Source organism: Typopeltis vanoorti, chromosome 5 (genome assembly GCF_054136105.1).
Source record: "Typopeltis vanoorti isolate ZY-2024b chromosome 5, IOZ_Tvanoo_1.0, whole genome shotgun sequence".
NCBI lineage: Eukaryota > Metazoa > Arthropoda > Arachnida > Uropygi > Thelyphonidae > Typopeltis > Typopeltis vanoorti.
In genome coordinates this window covers 34393404-34410508 of record NC_143553.1, presented here as the reverse complement: position 1 = coordinate 34410508, position 17105 = coordinate 34393404, and the positions used below count along the sequence as shown (strand labels likewise).

General features: G+C 34.8%; 1 protein-coding gene across 1 annotated transcript in view; it reads right to left on the bottom strand.

Moving 5' to 3' along the window:
* LOC150106305 (rho-related BTB domain-containing protein 2-like) overlaps positions 1 to 17105 on the bottom strand; it is a 363993-nt gene that overhangs the window by 152177 nt on the left and 194711 nt on the right. The window contains 2 exon segments of the mRNA XM_090392338.1: positions 818 to 911; positions 8225 to 8280. Coding sequence (XP_090248464.1) covers positions 818 to 911; positions 8225 to 8280 — 150 coding nt within the window.

The following is a 17105-nucleotide window of genomic DNA, read 5'->3' as shown; positions in this document are numbered from 1 at the left end:
GTGGGGAGAGGCAGTCAAAAAGAATCCAATGGAGGTAATTCTTGATGTATCCTTAGACTCTGTAAAGAAGTCCACATAATAATAATATTTCTGGAAATGAAATCATACTGTATGAGCAAAATATGCATAACAGACAAATACCTGTCACAATTCAAATGGAGAAATCATACTTGTAATACCTATCCTGAAACCAGGTAAACCAACTGAGGATCCAAAGAGCCACAGGCCTATAACAGACTAAGTCCAGAAATAGAGAAAGTGCTGATAAAAGAACAGGCAGGATTTAGACCAGGAAGATCATGCACTGGACAAGTATTAAACTTAACACAGTTTATTGAGGATGGCTTTGAAAGGGGGTTAGCAACAGGAGCTGTATTTATAGATTTGACAGCAGTATATGACACTAAATCTTAGAAAGCTTATAGTCAAAATTTACAGCATGACAAACAGCTATCAATTAATGAAGATATTTAGGTCGCTGCTGTTTAGCAGGGGATTCTTTGTTGATTTCCAAGGAAAAAAGAGCAGATGGAGTATCCAGAAAAATGGTCTACCTGAGGGAAATGTGCAATCTCCCCTCCTCTTCAATGGATGAGTGAAGTTTGACATTTTATGTTTTTGCTTAATATTTTATGCAAGTGACATTTTTGTCTTTTAATGTATGCTTTTAATCCCTATTCTTTTAATGTCTATTTCTTTAAATGTATGCTTTTAATCATTTATATGTATGTTCTTACATTTTCTGTAGTTCACACACGAAATAAATAAATAAATAAATCTCTTTTATATTTGTTTCTGTTAATGATTTAAATATTACCTTTAATTTCAAAAGGCCAGTCAGTTCTGCAGCTTTTTCTAATTCCACTGTACTGTGGTAAGTTTTTATATCAAGTGTTCCTGTATACAAAAACCTAGATCAAAAAGAAAATACTGTTAAAAAATAATTATTCCCTTATAAGCATTATCAATAACATGACTATTCCTTTCATGATATCTCATTTAATTTCATTTTATTGACCTATATGCATATAGCAAATATCAGCAAATCAAAAGTAAGAGTGATGTTCATATTCTGAGAAATAAAAAAGCAAAATTAGTTATAGTGATGTCACAAAACATTATAATATTGTTAGTTTAAACAATAATTTATGGCTGGAACAATAATTTATCAAAATGTCTCTACAATGAACTGGAATTATGAATATCTTTCTTAACCCTGCAGAGGACACGGCTGATCTGACAGATACAAACAAATTGTTTAATATAAATATTCTTATACATATCCAGGGTATAGCTTGGAGGTCATGACTAGCTGTGCATGCATATATTACGAGTGATATTCCACACTGTTTATGCAGTCAGTTTGGTTTAACACGTGTTATGTAAAGGTGTGTGATATTTGATAGTAAACTGTATCTGAGAGATACCGCAAACTCCGATGTCAGTATAGTATTAGTTTAGGGTTTTTTTTTTTTTATATTATTTACCGTTGAAAATGGCTGGAAAAATATATTAATTGGATAATCCATCAGATGTTGAAGAGATTTAGTGAATGTTACTCAAGTCCGATGATGAAAATGATAGAGTCGAATGCAAAAGTGAAAGTGATAATATTTAATAGTAAATTGTATCTGAGAGATACTGCGAACTCCGATGTCAGTATAGTATTGGTTTAGTTGTTGTTGTTTTTTCTTTGTTTCTTTGTTCAATAATTTTTAGATTGTAACTGAAAATAAATAAACCATCATGAATTATAATTGCAGTGTTTTTTTTTTTTTTTTAAGTTTTATTGCATTTTGGCACATACTAGTAATGAATGTATCTCTCAGATACACACGACCTAGGCTGCAATTTGTACAATCACGACCTCCGCAGGGTTAAATATATTCTGGTGACTGCTTGACCAAAGCAATGGTTTAAATTTAAGCTTGATCTTGTCATCCATATTGGGCATACTGAGGGAAAAAATATGGCTTCACTAACCAATACATGACCAGATGATAATGCATATGTGCTAACAGCATGAAACATTACTCTCAATGCATGTCAATACTCTCAATAACAGTTATTTGTGGAACTTAGAACTTGAATGTTATTGAATGTATATATAAATTAAAATGATTCCATTAGACATCAGCAGGTGTGTTACAGAAAAATGCAAGTGAAAGAAAAACTGTTTAAGTTATGGCACTGGCAGAAAGAAGGAAAATATCATCATAACATAAAAGAAGCACCAAGATGGAGAAAGTAAATTACAGACCAATTATTATCTCAGAAGTGATGGTTAAGGTATTGGAAAAGTTGGTTAAAGGCACAATTAAAGAATGGATGGATAAGATTATTATTATTTATTATTATCATAGACATCTCCATGGAGTCAGAAGACTCACTGTGGGAGATATTCATTATTCACACAATACTTATCATACCTCTCCTTAAACTCATTCACTGATGAAACACTCACAGCCACCTCTGGCAATCCATTCCAAACATTCACCACCTTCCAAGTAAAACATCTACTCCTAACACCATTGTTAACCACAATCTTACATAATTTCTGATGGTGACCCTTGATGAAAAGTTGACACTGAAGATGTGTCATCTTCAGTGTCAATCCTCTAAAAACCTCTTTAATCACTTATATGCTTCTATCATGTCTCCTCTTTTTCACTTATAAGCTAGTTTTTGAAGCCCACAGACCATGGATCTATTCTCATAGGAAACATTCAATAGACATGGAATGCTTCCTATGACAAAGATGCCACTATCTTTGTCACTCACCTCTGAATCCTCTCCACCACTTCTTCATCCCCACAGAATCTGGGCTTCCAGAGATCAGTGTGTAGTAGTCCAGATGTGGCTCTCTTATTGAAGCCTTATATAGGGGAATGATAACCTCTCTATTCCTGCTTGTTAGTGTATTCTTTAACAACCAAATAATCTGATGTGCTGCTTTGGTTACTTTTACAATAAACCAAGGGATGGCCACATGCAGCTCTTTGACATATAATGTGCGGCTCGCAAAAATATGTTGGCTGAGCTCCTTTTTTGCATCACAATTAATACAACAGGTAAATAAAAAATTTCCAAGCTTTATAATTATTTACCAGGTATAAAATGAGAGTCGACTGGATTAAAACGTAAATTTAATGTTCATGGTGAGTAAATATATTTAAATGATAAGTTTAATACTAGATTTGAGTCAGGGATTAAAGAAACTATAGATCGACAAGGATTACAGAGGAATTATGATGGAAAATCAGTAATCATACAAGCTGGTGCTGACATTGTTAGTTTTAGTGGGTGTGGTTTGTAATTGTATGATTGTGGCATGTGTGGCTGTGCTGTAAGCAGTGAAATTAACAGAGTGTTAGTGTGATGCTTGGCAGTATAGAGTTGGGTTGAATTGCACGTGTTGGAGCTTATTGTTTATTTTCACTTTAATATTTTTAGAAGTGTCTGTGAAAATTTTATGAAGGAAGATGGCATTATTAAATTGTAAGAAATGAAAGTATGAAGATGAAAACAGAACTTTTAATGAGTGGGAGGAAGATTTTGCATTCACCACTACAGGAGGTAAACCTTTGTGTCTTATCTACAATGTGACCAGTCATTATAAAGCCAGTAACTTGAAATGCCACTATAAAACAAATCACAAAAACTTTTCGTCTGATTGTCTACCTAAATCAAAATTATGACAAAACAATTAACTGTGTTAAAATCATCAATAAATAGCCAGCAGACACTGTTGACAATGTTCAGTATGGAAGCCAATGCAATAACTGAAACTAGATTTGTTATATCATGGAATATTGATTGTGCTAAATGGCCATATTCTGATGGCAAATTTGTTAAGAAGAATATAGGTGAAGTTGTTGCAGCATTAGATCCAAATAACACAAAACTTCAGTAATTAATAGCATAAACAGAAGCTTCATGCCACACTACAGAGAGGCATATCTCCCAGATCAGTGCTGATGTTGCATGCAAAATGAAAAATGATTTAAAGAATTCCCTTGCATTCAGTTTAATTCTTGATGAATTTACAGACAGACATACAAGACAACCCACAACTAGTGGTATCTGTTTATATGTTTCCTCTGATGTAACTGTGAAAGAAGAGATGTTGGACTTAGTGACACTAAAAGGAACAACTCATGGTGTTGACATTAAAAATGTGCATGCCAGAGCCTTAACAAGTGCTGATATTCCACTGGATAAATTCGTTAGTGTTGCAACAGATGTAGTACCTGTAATGGTGGGGAAAGATGTAGTACCTGTAATGGTGGGGAAAAATGCAGGATTAATTGCACTTATGAAAAGTGATCCCAGCTTTCATGAGTTTCTCCCTGCTCATTGCATTATTCATCATGAACACCTGAGAGCCAGATACTTCAAGTATGAAGATGTTAGAAATCTGTTCTTGAAATTGTCAATTTCATACACTTAAATTGGAAAACCCACCGACAGTTCAAAAATTTTATTGAAGAACTAGCTTGAAGATAAACTCAGCTTGGTTTCTTTCTACTGCATTGTAAGGTGGCTATCAATCAGCAATGTCTTAAGTACATTTGTGGATCTATTGGAGCCTATGATTACTTTTCCTGAAGAAAAGAAAAGATTCTATCCTCAATTGGAAAATAACGAATGGATGCAAGATCTAATGTTCCTTATTGATATAATGAATCATCTACAAACTCTCTCAACTTGTTACTCCAGGGGAAGGATAAGATTGTTTTTGATCTTCCTCACACAATTTTCAGCTTTCAGAATAAATAAAAGTTTTTTCAAAGAGACATATTGTCAAAAAACTTTAGTTAATTTATTCTCAAAAAGAGAATAAATACATTTGCTGATATTGAAATAAAAGACCACAAACTGGAAGAATACAAAGATAAATTACAAGGACTGCTTGATAATTTCCTAGACAGGTTTGAGGACTTGCAGAAGCTAAAGCCCTGCTTCACCTTTCTTGTAAATTCATTCATGGCTGATGTGATCAATGATGGTTGTACAATTCTTGAAACTCTTGTTACAGAATCATCTGCTGTGAATATGGAACTAATAGAATTACAGGATGACCTGGGTCTAAAGATAATCCATAAATCCCAGTCTACAATTGAGTTCTGGAAGCAAGTTGCAGAAAAAAAAAATCCTGTACTGAAGAAAACCAGTGTGGGTGGGTGGGTGTGACTCATCCCAATTTTCAGCACAATATACTGCTTTGAATCACTGTACTATGTAAAGAAGTTGGTGAAGTCAAAGCATCATACAATCCTTACAAATCTATACCTGACAGAGCTAATTCATACAGCCTTGACAACATAAATGCCAGATTTTCAATGATTCACAGCCAAAATAGCCTGATAAATATAGAAATGTCTGAATTTTCTCTAATTTTATTGATTTACATATTTTCCTCCATGTTTTGACCAGATATAAGGCAAAATTTATTGCCTTATTCTCTAAGGCAAGTGATATGAAGTCATTAGCCTCTACATACAAGTAGCTCAGACACAGTGGCACACCCAGAGGGGGGGGGACAGGGATCTCTTCCTAATTAAAATTCATTTTTTTTTTAATTTATGTTGTGTTGTGTCTTCTATTTCTATACTGCTTACGAATTAGCGATCATTGCAGATGCTCAGTCATAGGTCGTATGCAATGCATAGTGCGTATTCTCAAATCATCTACTCAACTCAACCCCCTCCCCCCCCAAGATTAAATCCTGAGTGCGCTACTGCTCAGATATGAATATATATATATATGTATACATTTACATACACGAATATCATGTATTTCTTAATATTTATATAAAATTTTTGAAACAAAATATGCATGTAACAATAAAAATGTGTGTGTAATATTTCTTCATGTAAGTGGCTCTCAAACATCTGAAGTTTATTGTATGTGGCTCTTATGTTAAGCAAGTTTGGCTTGCATATTGCAGTTCAATTCCCTGTCCACCATCATCCCCAAATCCCTGGCCTCATAGTTTTCTGGAGTTCAGTTCCATCAATATAGTGCACAGCTTGTGATCTCTTCTTCCCCCAAAGTGCATCACCTTACACTTGGCCACGTTAAACTGGCAGCCATTTACTTTTGTCCATGCTGTTAGTCTATTTAAGTCTTCCTGCAGATCTCTAAATCACCTTCATTTACTATTGCTCTTCCAAGTTTAGTATCATCATCAGCAAATAACTGAATGCTTCCTGTCAAATCATTTCCTATATCATACAAGTTAAATAAAAGAGGACAAAATACTGCAACTCAATTATTCCATAAACCACTCTTCGAATCAGCCACCCTCTAATTCAATTTACCAGATTCATATCCTTCACTATTTGCTCCAATTTACGCAACAGAGTTGTAGAATCTTGTCAAATGCCTTTGCAAAGTCTAGCAATATCACTGAATAGCCATTTCTCTTATCCAACTCCATTGTCACTTTATTATAAAAAGCAAATTATTAAGGAAAGATCTACACTTCACAAAACCTTGTTGTCCATTATAGAGTATCATATTCCTATCCACCCAGTCTGAATTCTGTCTTTCACCAATTTCTCCAATTACCACTCCTGAGATCCTGATTGGCCTATAATTTGCTACTTCTGTCTTGGAGCCTCCTTTATGCGGTGAGCCTATTTTGCCCTCTTTCCACTGCATTGGCATCTTCCCAGGCTTAAATTAAACAGCTTGGGTCAGAAAAGCTGATAATTTCCTTGCACATGCTTGTAATACATGGGCCAATATGCCATATGATAATCTATGTGAGAAAGCGTGGTTTGTGAAAGGGATTACTAAGACAAGACTACTCTACTGTAGAAAGCAATGGATGAATTGGAAATGCATATACCATAATATTGCTGGACTTTGCAAAGGCATCTGACAATAACACATGAGACCCTATTACATATGCTGGAGTTTAAATGGGGAAGGACATGAAACTAGTGATTTGGATAAGAGGATGATGGATGGACAATCAGAGATTAGTATATGGCAGAGGTGAATCAAAGAGAAGATAGGTAACCTTTGGTGTGCCACAGGACTGCCTACTGTTAAATTTGCATACCAATGATATACTTGGAATGACCTGAAGAAAAATATTCAGTTGTTTGTCAATGATGCTAAACTGAGGAGGAGGAGGAGCAACAGTTAATAAAGCTGATATAGAAGCAAACCCTAAACAGACTGGTAGTTTGAACAAAGGAAAATGATTCAATGTGTTAAATTGTAACGATGCGCTTTGGTGAAAAAAGCGATGAGAAAACTACAAGCTGTTAGGGATAATGGTGGATAGACAGAGAGTTGAAGTTTAGAAGACATATTGCAAAAGTGCATGCAAAATCCCAAAAAAAAACACTAACAAGCAGATTTAAGAAGGTTATTTTTCCTTTTTTATGAGGCTTTGATATAACCGCATTTGGACATTTTATGCACATATTTAATCACCTGGTTTTCTTGAGGATGTTGAAGTGAGGGAGAGAATTCAGAGATAAGCAACATAATGGCAACTAGTTTCTCTTGTATTATGTTGATTTGTGCTATATCTCTTTCTTCGTTTTTTAATTTCCTTAATATTTTGTGGGCTATGTCTTGTCTTCCATGTATATCTTCTTCTATTTTATTAATAAATCTATCCAAAAATCAGATTAATTATTTAATTACTCACTCACTCACTCCATTTTCTTCAATGTCTGCTTTGTGCTTTTCTAAAGATACTGTCAGAAATCATAAAGAGAATGGCATCCTCTTTCTGCTTAATCATAACTCACGTATGCTATGCTACTATTGTGTTTTAGATTCTGAATCTCTCATAAACGAAAATGTTATTAAAAGAGAGATACTGTACACCTCCAATATATACAGTAGATGTCCTGGCAGATACACATATCTACAATCGCATCAAATCTCTTCTGAACAATAATTCAGAAGAAAAATCAAAAGGTAACAAATCTTAACACGACATTTATACCTATAACCCTCTAAACCAAATAAATCAAGAATTTGATGATGATATTTATAAATTTTAAACAATTTATAGGTTATCTTGCTCTTTGGAAAAATTATAGCTGATTAAATAAAAAATAAATCACATTAAATATAAATGAAAAAAAGTAAGAAGAAACATCTCTAATACTATAAGAATATACATCACCACCCAAAAAACTAGTAGAATTGCATATTTGCAAAAAAACTTATAAATAGGAGTAATACAATATACCTCAAAAAACTTTGCATTACTGTAGGTGGCATCCACTGGAAGGCTGTTATACTTTCCTACAAAGAAAAAAAGATTAATATAAAAAATTAGTAAAAATTAAGAAATAATCTTTAAAAACTTTAAATAAATGAGTAAACAAAATAAAGACAAATAGCTTCCATATGGTTAGTTATTATATGATTATTATGACCTAGCTTGAGGAGTGAGGCAAGTCCACGTCCACGTCGTGCTCCCTGGGACCTTCCATAGGGTACACTCCCTACAAGGATGCTAACGGACCTCTGTGAAGAACAACGGACAAATCAGTGGAAGAGGATTTGTATCCCAACAGTGAAATGTGCAGAAGAATCTTCAGAGGAGCAGACCTCTATAAACAACCCGGGCTCGGCTGGCTCCGGCTGTCGGTACCCGGTTAGGGCCCCTACCTAGGGTTACAAGGAAAAATAAAGGATTCAATCCTCTGACAAAGGGAAGCAGCTTTGTCAGTACAGACACAAGGTTGAAGTCTCATGATGATGGTAAAGCTTGTGATTAGAAAATTGCAGATGGCAATACAGTTTATTGTGTACGTCTGTAATACTGCAGAGCAGAAAGCAAATGGAGAAACTACTGCTCTATTCTCTCTCCAGACTAACCACCATGGCGAGCCAATCTACACAAATGGCCCTGAGTTACCGGCGTCCCTTAAATGGGACAGGGGTGCGAAGAATCCCCGGGCTCAACATGGTGCGCTCAGTAAAACTAGGAACCTGGAATGTCAGAACCTTGTATGAAGCAGGTAAGCTAAGAAATGCTATCCAAGAAATGAAAAGACTTGAAATTGGAATTTTAGGAATGAGTGAAGTTAGGTGGCCAGGATCAGGCAAAACTCAAGTCAATGACATGACAATGTATCACTCTGGAAGTTGTGAAAACAACCATCAAAACGGAGTTGGAATAATAATAAACAAAGATATCAATAAGTCACTGTTGAGCTTCATCCCTTACTCAGATAGGATGATGTTATTAAAACTGAAAGGACAACCACTAGATGTTAATCTTATACAAGTCTATGCCCCTACTGCTGACAAGAGTGATACCGAGATTGAAGAATTTTATGATCAATTAAAAGAACTAATGAAAAACACAAAAAAGCATGATATTAACATAGTCATGGGTGATTTCAATGCTAAAGTTGGGAAAGGTAGAAGTGGAGATGTAGTTGGCGAACATGGACTGGGCACAAGAAATGAGAGAGGTGACCGTCTTTTTCAATTCTGCCAGGAAGAGGAGCTAATAATCACAAACACATGGTTTAAGCTACCACCTCGAAGATTGTATACTTGGCGATCACCACAGGATAATAATGGGAATATAGTCAGAAACCAAATTGATTACTTACTAAATAATCAATGATTTCAAAGTTCTATAAAGAATACAAAAACCTATCCTAGTGCAGATATTGCTTCTGATCATAACCTACTGGTGGCAGAGTTACAACTTAGACTGAAAGCTATGCTTAAGAAACATCAACAAAAAAGGTTTGATTTGGGAAAATTAAAAAACACAGAGATAAGAAGCAAATTGAATCAAGAGCTAGCACTTATCAAGAATGATGACATCATGAGGGTTGATGAATCGTGGGACAAATTGAAATCTGTCTTCATAGAGAAATGTACCAATACCTTATGTCCTAATAGAGCAGTAAAAAAGAAAGATTGGATGACCGATGAAATTCTTTCTCTCATAGATCATGTCAACGCAGATCATGTATCAACGCAGATCATATAAAAATCATAATCCAACAAAATATACAGCAGTTCAGAAAATTATTAAACACAAGATCAAAAAAGCAAAAGAAATCTGGATGAATGAAAAATGTAAAGAAATAGAAATTCTACAGGAAAAACATGACAATTTTAATCTACACAAAAAGATGAAAGAGACCTCAGGTATATATAAGAAAAAACAATTCTGTATCCTTCGAAACAAAAAGGGAGAAATTATATCCAAAAAAGGATGACAAAATACAAGAATGGGTGAAATTATACAAGAACTCTTTACTGATAACAGACAGAACCCAGAAAATACTTATGAACATATGGAAGGTCCATGCATTCTAAAATCAGAGGTAGAGTGTGCATTAAACTCAGTTAAAAATGGTAAAGCCCTAGGACCAGATAGAATACCAGCAGAAATAGTAAAGTTATTAGAAGGTGACAACATTAACATATTAGTAAAGCTATTTAATAAGATCTACGATACAGGCATAATCCCTCAAGACTGGTTACAGTCGACCTTCATCATGCTACCTAAAAAAGTAAATGCGAAAACTTGTAATGACTATAGAATGATCAGCCTAATGAGTCACGTTCTCAAAATGTTTCTGAAAATAATTCAAAAAAGAATATACAGAAAATGTGAAGACACCATCAGTGATACCCAATTTGCGGCTTGGGAACAAGAGAGGCCCTTTTCTGTTCTCAGATCTTATTTCAAAAATGTATTCACCAAAACAAGGTAATATTCATTTGCTTCATCGACTTCAAGAAAGCATTTGACAAAGTCCAACATGCTAAAATGATTGTACTATTAAAAAGAATTGGATTAGATGGTAAAGACATCAGGATCATTGAAAACTTATATTGGAACCAAAAGGCATCTGTTCAAGTTGATGACATTATTACAGACTCCATTAACATCAAACGAGGAGTAAGGCAAGGATGTGTGCTGTCACCTCTTCTTTTTAACATCTACTCAGAAGCCATATTTCAAAAAGTCTTGGAAGGAAGAAAGGAAGGAATTAGTGTAAATGGTGAAATCATTAGTAACATCCGATATGCCGATGATACAGCTCTTCTGGCTGACAATATTCAGGATCTTCAAAATCTTTTGGAACTAATAAATGAAGAGAATGAAAAAATGGGATTAAAAATAAATATCACCAAAACTAAATTCATGGTCATAAGTAAGAAACAAATTCTTAATTTAGCACTTTCTTTAAATAGGAAACAAATAGAAAGAGTGGCAAAGTTTCAATATCTTGGATGCTGGTTAAATGAAGATTGCAATCCAGAAATGGAAATAAAAGTTAGAATTGAAATGGCAAGAAAAAATTTTCTCTTGATGAAATCAACACTGTGTAACCACAGTTTAAACTTAGAGCTTAGAGTACGCATGGTTAAATGCTATGTATGGTCTATACTGCTGTATGGTGCAGAAACTTGGGCCTTGAAGACAACATCAATAAAAAGACTTGAAGCCTTTGAGATGTGGTTATACAGACGAATGTTAAAAATCCCATGGACAGCAAAAACGTCCAATCAGGAAGTACTGGAACAAATGGGGATATCACATGAACTTTAAGATACCATAAAAAGAAGGAAAACTGCATATCTAGTTCACCTACTTCGTAATGAAAAATATAAGATACTTCAATTGATTATAAAAGGGAAGATAAATGGAAGAAGAGAACAAGGAAGACGAAGAAAATCTTGGCTGGCAGATATCAGACAGTGGACTGGTATGAATGCTGAGAGACTGCTCAAAATAGCTGAGAATCACTCAAAATTTGCCAAGGTGGTCGCCGACCTCCAATAGGAGATGGCACTCGAAGAAGAAGATGACCTAGCTTACTGTGGAGACTCAGGACTCTGATAATAACTGCCTTGAAGATCATAAGAAATATATTTGTCACTACTGTTATGGTAAGTTCGGTCTGGCAGACCAAGCCTTAGACATCCTTTTAGTGATGTCTAAAGCTTGGTCATTTTGAGATTGACTTAATGCAGGTAAACTTCTCCTTATCAACAACACATGGCATCAAATTAGGACTTTAGTTCTTTATATTGCTCATTACAATTTTAAACCATTCCTACTATTAACTAATTGTTGCTATCTGCATATTGTGACCAACTATACTCTGAAGATGCTGGGTATAAAACTGGCAAAATATTAGCTGCAAAATAATTAATAAATATCTTATTTATTTCTTTTTGCATTATGAATTAAAATGAAAAAATCTGAAAACCTGCCACCTACTCAAATGGCAGTAGAGATTTCTTAACCCTTGCAAAGTCACTGGGTAAGAGATCTGTGCAACTTCTACCCATTCATGTTTCTGCTTGTCCCTCACACATCCAGTGATAGTAATGCAACATCATCCAAAGACAAGGCTGACCTCCTAGAGTTATTCTTCACCTCTAACTCTTGCAGAGATAACATCACAAAGTACCTCCCATTTTAAAGGTCTAAAGTGTCTTTAAGTGAGATATTGGTTAACAGTGAGAAGACATCAAAACTGACCATAATGTCAGTGTATTGGAGTGTAAGCTTTTCTATACCGTCTTTAAAGTGGGCTGAATTTTTTAAGTGTGAAAGAGGTTTTATGTCATCAATATACTGAGAAAGCACTTTTGCTAAATATTGGCTAACTGTATGTTGGTGAATCACTAGCATCTAAAACAGGATATAATTGTGCATTCCGTTTAGGGATTTTAAATGGCCAATGTACATGGTGGGGGGGGGTTAGAATTATATGGTTTTAGTCTATTAGTAACTTCAAGAGGCCAGAAGGTAACCACCATTTTAAGAAGTTGGTGAAGTGATCTCATCTGTATATTGGCAGGGTAATCATAATAGTCTAGAACTAATGTAGCATTTCCCTTATTGGATTAAGTAATTATCATCATCATCAAATTCCTGACATGTACCCTCAAGGGGTATACAGGACATGATAGTACTACGTGAAAAACTTACATCATTATTAACTTTGCATCTACAATTTTCTCCCAAATCAATCAGTTACCTGTCAAGACTCCAACATTATCAGATCTTATATTTCTGTCTTCTAAGGTGCTTAATTTGCATAAATTTTGCATCCCATTTTTGTTTTCCAAATTTTAAAACCTTATGTTTTGCAACATTGAACTCACATCCCCATTTCCATGCCCAATCACTCAATTTATTCAAGTCTTCTGGTAAGGCCACAACATCTTCTCTACTTTTCTGGTTCGTCCCAACTTTGCATCATCTGCAAACAACTGAATATCTCCATCCAAATCTTCATCAATATCATTAATATACAAGTTAAACAGTAATGGCCCTAAAACAGACCCCTGAGACACTCCACTAGTAACTTTCCTTTTCCTGGATATCGCTCCCCCATACACAACTTGTTGATACCTATCAGATAGCCAGTCTCCAATCCAATGCACTAATCTAATATCCAACCCCATCTGCTCTAGTTTGACTGTCAACTTATCATGAGGTAATCTATCAAAAACTTTTGCAAAATCCAAGTATATTACAGCGTATCCTCCTCTGTCCAAGGAAGTAGTTACTTTATTGCAATACATAAGCAGATTACTAAAACATGACCTCCCTTTAACAAATCCAAGCTCTCCATCAAAGATAATACCATTATTGTCAACCCAATTCTGGAACCTAGTTCTCACAAGCTTCTCCAACAATTTGACCACAACACCTGACACACAGATAGGCCTATAGTTTGATGCTTGAGTTCGATCACCTCCTTTATGAAGTGGCACAATCTTGCCCTCCTTCAAATAGCTAATATATCCTTCAATATGGTTTGTATATAGCTAATTTAGTGTTTAGACTAATTTCTCTCTTATTCCATCATCATCATCATGAAATTCGTGCCCTGTACCCTCAAGGGGGTGTACAGGATATGATAGTACTACATAAAAAATGTACATCATTACTAACTTCGAATTTCAATCATTGATCAGGGAGTTGGATCAATGAAGTAATGTTTGGAGGGAGAAACACGACCTTGATCTTGGAGTGAAGATCATCGATGTAAGGCAGATGACCAGGAGCATTATCTAGAATTAATAAAATTTCAGTTTTTCTACATTTTCTTTCACACAACAGCTTTCCATTTCACTCGCATAACAGTTGATTAAGCAGCTGATGAGCAATAAATACAAAATGTTATATTCAGGCAATAACAATCAAGGAAAAGAAGGAGTAGCCTATTTAACACAAAATACGAGGTTAATCTGTCAACCCATTTCTGAATGCGAGCCCTAACCAATTTTTCCAAAATCTTCACCACCACTCCTGAGATACTGACTGCTCGATAGTTGGATACATTGGTCATTACACCACCCTTGTGCAATGGAATTACCATACATTCCTTCCATTTCTGCAAAATCTTCCCTGTTCTGAGACTCATATTAAACATCCTGGTCAAAGGAATGGCCAGTTCAGCTGAACACTCTTTTAGCACGTGCTGATATTCCATCAGTTCCTATTGCTGAATTCTTATTCAATGTGTGTAACAGCTCTAATACCTCGGCCTCATACACCTGCGTTTCTTCATCTAGTGAAGAGGTAGCAGTGAGCTCAATGTTGCATTCACCAGGCTGATATCTTTTAAACAAAATGGACACTTATTAACTGAACTACCTCTTCTGCATCTGTAACCCTCATGCCATCTGCATTTAGAAGAGTTATTCTTTCATATTCATTCTTTCTTTTACTTGCAGCATATCGATAGAATTCTTGTGGGTTCTCTTTAGCAAGCAGAGCCAGTTTCTTTTCATACTCAGACTTGCTTTCCATACAACAGTTGTGACTATTTGTTATGTACGTTCATAACGGATGTCATCCTTATGCAAACAGTGTGCCTTCCATGTCGTTCTTTTCTTACAAATCTCTTGCTTAATAAGATTACACATCCATTTGACTCCTACTCTATTTATTCTTTGAACTCTCAGGACAAATTCTCGTATTGCATCATTTAAGTATTGTTTAAATGCATCCTATGCACTGTCGATATTCTTTCCATCCAGAAACCAATCCCATTCCACTGAACTCAGTATACTCCTCAGTTGCTCATAATTTCCTGCTTTGTAGTTCAGCATGTAACCTTTTCTGAATGGAACATTCATAAACTTAATCACTTCCCAAGTGAGTACCACATGATTACCATCACCAACCAGAGGCAGAATAGTTACGTCTTTAACTGAGACGCCCTCTGACACTATAATCAAATCTAACACTCTTTGCCCTCGAGTTCCTTCTGTCACATGCTGCTTGAGGAAGTTGTCCCGCAACAGCTCAATAAATACATTTTCATTCTTCTCATGAAATTCTACTGCTACCCAATCAATATTTGGATAATTAAAGTCTCCCATTATGATTACTCTTTTCGTGCTCATCTTTTCTATTTGGCGATATATTTCTTCATTACTAGCAACCAATCCACCAGGTCTGTAACAACACCCCACTATGTAATTGATCTTGTTAGATTTCCACCTCACACCAGATGGCTTCAAACTCATTGCCACACGAAATACTGTTAGCAGTTGTACTACAATCATAGGTCTCAATTCTAACTGGATTCAAGTCATTTGATATCATTAGCAACACATCCCCTATATATATTTAGACATACCTTAAATGTATAACAACATAAATGATGTACTTTCGGGCATATCTTGGGGAAGATCTTCGTGTTCTTGTCTTGTTAACTATCATTCATTAGGAAGAATTTAAAATTTTGGGAACATAAATTTGATGAGACATCGTTGTAAATATTATTATTTTATTATTATTATGTGACACCTCTAGGGAGTCCAAAAACTCATCAAGGGAGAGTGTGCCAACAGCATCGAACAACTGAATCCCTTCCAACTACTAACCAAATCCTTATCAACTACTAACCGCACTCAAACTTGCTTAACTTTTTGCATGAGCCATTAGTAGCAGAGGCTCTTCAATAAAAGAACAATAAATTACAAGAGGAATCAAACTTATAAAAGAATAACAGATTATAAGAAAATTTTAAAACTGAAGTGTAGCATAAATTAGATTCAAAATGCATGAAAAATGTTTTAAAAAACAGAGGAATACACACCATTTCAACATAGGAGTCATCTTCGTGAAGAGTGCTCAAGGGAAAATGAAAAGCTGAAGTCTGTGATAAGTTTACTTTTATGGTTGCAATGGATTTTTTAGTGATTGTTCATTGGTGAAAATCTCAGATTAATTTGAATACAGTGGAGCTTCCAATTCTCTGAAATCAGGTAGGGATGATGGACATTCATGGAATTTCTGTCACATCACCTAATAGCTATGGTTTCCAAAATTCTTAGCATGGTTTCGATATTTTGAAGGTCCAGTATTGTAGCTTTTTCAATTTAAAGAATGTAGTTCTGTTTGAACACATAAATCATGATTTCAGTTTTACCAGTATTTGATTTTTTAATTACTGTTTTGGTTTTTCTTATTGCTTAGGTATTTGGGAATGGATACATTACAGTCTCAAAAATGTTCCTGTACCTGCAATCATAGTGATCTGATCATCGGGCCTATGTAGGTAACCTTGCAATCACATTGACAAGGAAATTTGTTTACCACACTGTGGTATTCTAATGTTTCTTTATGAGAGTGATATATGGTGGGTTTTAAAAGGATAGCCAGTTTGCAATTGGTAGTGAAAACTAATTTGTAGTCTGTATTTTTAAAAATATATTTAAACGCTTTATGTGTGTTTTGGATATATGGTAATTTTATTATTTTGTGTTGGAAAATTTTCTTTTGTTGTAGGGTTAGTTAACTAAATTTTGGGCTATTTGGTTTGCATAATTAGCAATGGAAAAAAAAAACCTTACTAGATGAAAGCTAGAGTCCTATTATTATTATCTATTTCATTACAAATTATTAAAAGATATATTAAGCTAGAGAGCAACATGCTCTTACATAATTACTCATGTAAGTATTCATCATATAAATTAGAACAAAACAGTATAGATGGTGGCAAATGAGCTGAAATTATTGCTAAGCATCCTGAAGTAAGAGTTTTCTCTTAAATCCTGTAAAATGCCTTTGCAAAGTCCAGCTGTATTACTGAGTAGCCATTTCCTTTATT